This window comes from Atta cephalotes (assembly GCF_000143395.1).
Source record: "Atta cephalotes unplaced genomic scaffold scaffold00009, whole genome shotgun sequence".
In the NCBI taxonomy this organism is placed as follows: domain Eukaryota; kingdom Metazoa; phylum Arthropoda; class Insecta; order Hymenoptera; family Formicidae; genus Atta; species Atta cephalotes.
The window spans coordinates 4,416,404-4,419,144 of NW_012130073.1; the positions used below are offsets into that span (position 1 = coordinate 4,416,404).

A 2,741-nucleotide genomic window follows, 5' to 3' on the forward strand; every position below is an offset into this window, starting at 1 on the left:
ATTTGTTATAATATGTTAAACAATTGTTAACTATATATTTTGTATTAATGGCTTTTATTATTATTTAAATAATAGTAATTTAATAGCCTAATTGAAAATATATTTTATAAATGTATTCATTTTTGTATAAAAAAAAATACTTTACTAAGATATCTGATGCTTATTAAGATATCTGATGAGTCCTGTGTGAAATACATCATCAGAGAGACAATGTGAAAGCATTCGTAAGAGCAGAGAAGCTGAAATGACAATCATATTTTTTAAGGAAAGATTCGCGACTTTTTTATAAGATAATTTGAAATTAATTTTGAACAATCTGTAGTTTTTATTTAATATTTCACCTTTTTGATTTTTTAATGGAGAAAATTTAATTTCTTCAATAGTATTAGGCTCCAAATTAAGAGATTATGTGTATTCTAAACTATCCAAAAATAGGATTGAATTTAGCGTTTCCATAACTAAAAAATCCATAACTCGCCAATCTTTATAAATCTAAATATAAAAAAAATCTACTTGATATTTATGCACATTTATGTATATTATACAATATTTAAAAATTATGGTATATTTAAAAATTATGGTATGCTCTAATTCTGATATTTTTTTTCTTAGGAGAAAATCGTAAATATATTTTACGAAAACTGTTAGATAAAGAGATAGAGATATAGTGATATAGTGATATATTTTCAAAACAATGTTTGATTATGAAATAAAATAAAATGCATTCGTGAACTTTATTATCAAATTTTTACTTTAGCAGCAATGTAGTATTTGAAATATTCCGCAAGTCCTTCATTCATCCATATGTAAGTCCACCAGGAAGGACTAACAACATTACTAAACCATTGATGACTTAATTGATGAATGATATTGTTTGCAATTCTATACAATTCATTGATTGAATTTCTCTCTTCATTATACAGTATTGTAGCTTCCCTATAGATAATATAATCGTAATGTATATATCAAACGTATGTAAAAGTTTATTTCACAAATATTCTAAAATAATTTGACACGTTATTTTATATTATCTGTATCGTTAAAAGATTATTTTTTAAATATGAAAATATGTAAAAAAGATATTCAAAGCGAGAACAAAGAATATTTTTGTAGATATAATATTATAAAGATATACAGACAAAATTTGCGATATTGCAGAATAATACATGTCTATATGTTATGAAATATTCTATTTCTCTATAGCGTTATGATATAAGAGTTTTAACTGTAGAAAATTAATATAATACGATTTCATATATAAATAAATTTTTCAATTCATACAAGCATTTATGAGATATCATTGATATTTGATGTATTGCCATACCTTATTTTTCTGTAAAGGTGTTATTGCATTTTTACGCACGTATCATGACATTACCTGTAAGTGATAAGCTCCCAACTTTCCATGCCCTTATTGTATCCAATAACATATCTGTCAGGAAGCGCCACATGATCGATTTTGGCCAACCGAACGGAACTGTTGGTATATCGTTCCAATTCGATCGCCGCTTTCTGGGCGACTTCGTGGGCGAAACTTGCTGAGGAAATTACACTGCCTCTGCTCCAGACGTTGATGGTTCCATCGGAATTGCTTATATTACGAAGATCGAAGATTAGGAAACTGACTAGATATGTTGATATGACGGGCGATTCTTCAAAATGTGTCCATATCTTTCCGTCACTCTCGTCGATTTCCGATTCTTCGAAATAGCCGTGTAATTACGATGATGTTTGATGGCAATCTTAAAAGAGGCCTTCAATGCCGGCTCGTCCCAACAAGGAAAAGCAGCACGTGCGTAAATTGCCATGAAATTTGTCTCGGCAAACCATCTGTTAAAATTTTAACTGTTATTATATTATACTTTTAAAGACAATGATTTATTTTTATTGTATAGTGTCTTATTAAAATTTATTTACTTATAAAGTATTTACTTATATAAAGTACTTATATAAAGTAGATAGATAAGATTTTGTTTATTAATTTATTTTGTATATATAATTCAGAAACTGATAATGAATGATTTCATACTTACATTATATTTTTTGTGTTATTAACATAAGAACTTCGGTAGAATCCATATGATCTATCGTTCAATATACCAGCAAATTTCAGATATAAAATATAATGTCCAATAGATAGTTCCTTATCAAAATTAAGAGTTAAAAATTCGGTTATATTGTTACTGTTATATGTAATGGGAACGTAAAAGTCAAATCCAGTGTTGGTTTTCAGAAAAAATGCCTTTTCATCTATTATCAGCTTCTTTGTATGCAACATAATAATTCTTGTCTGATTCAAAATCTTGATATGGATGAGTACTTCGCCATCAAATGTAAAGTTGTCTGATATAAGATGCGGGTTCAATTTAAGAACATAGAATAAAGGTTTTGTGTGATTAGGTAACCAATAATTTATTTCCTTATCATTCAGATTTGTGCCTTGAATGGCAACGGCGTCTATTGCGACGAATGCAGAAACAATGTAGATAATTTTGCATGTCAGCATTCTGAAAAAATAAAAGAATTAATTTAAATTTCTTTTAAATATTATCGACAGATTTTTTTTATTAAATATCCACAATAAACATAAAATGAAAGAAAAATTCTCATATGTCGTTATTATTATGAATTTATATTTATTTGTCACTTGAATAATGTTAATTGTATTCTGGTATCAATTTTTACACATTCGGATTGTATCAGTTTAGTATGCTTAAATTTAAGCAATTTATGCTTAAAAA

General features: G+C 27.0%; 1 protein-coding gene across 1 annotated transcript in view; it reads right to left on the minus strand.

The window, feature by feature from the left end:
• LOC105627645 overlaps positions 1–2,506 on the minus strand; it is a 9,312-nt gene extending 6,806 nt beyond the window's left edge. Inside the window, exons 1-2 of the mRNA XM_012208924.1 lie at positions 2,101–2,506; positions 1,379–1,700 (exon numbers count right to left, since the gene is read on the minus strand). Of these exons, the coding sequence (XP_012064314.1) occupies positions 1,379–1,700; positions 2,101–2,506 (728 nt within the window). The remainder of the gene's footprint in view (positions 1–1,378; positions 1,701–2,100) is intronic.
• Between the last annotated feature and the right edge of the window lie 235 nt (positions 2,507–2,741).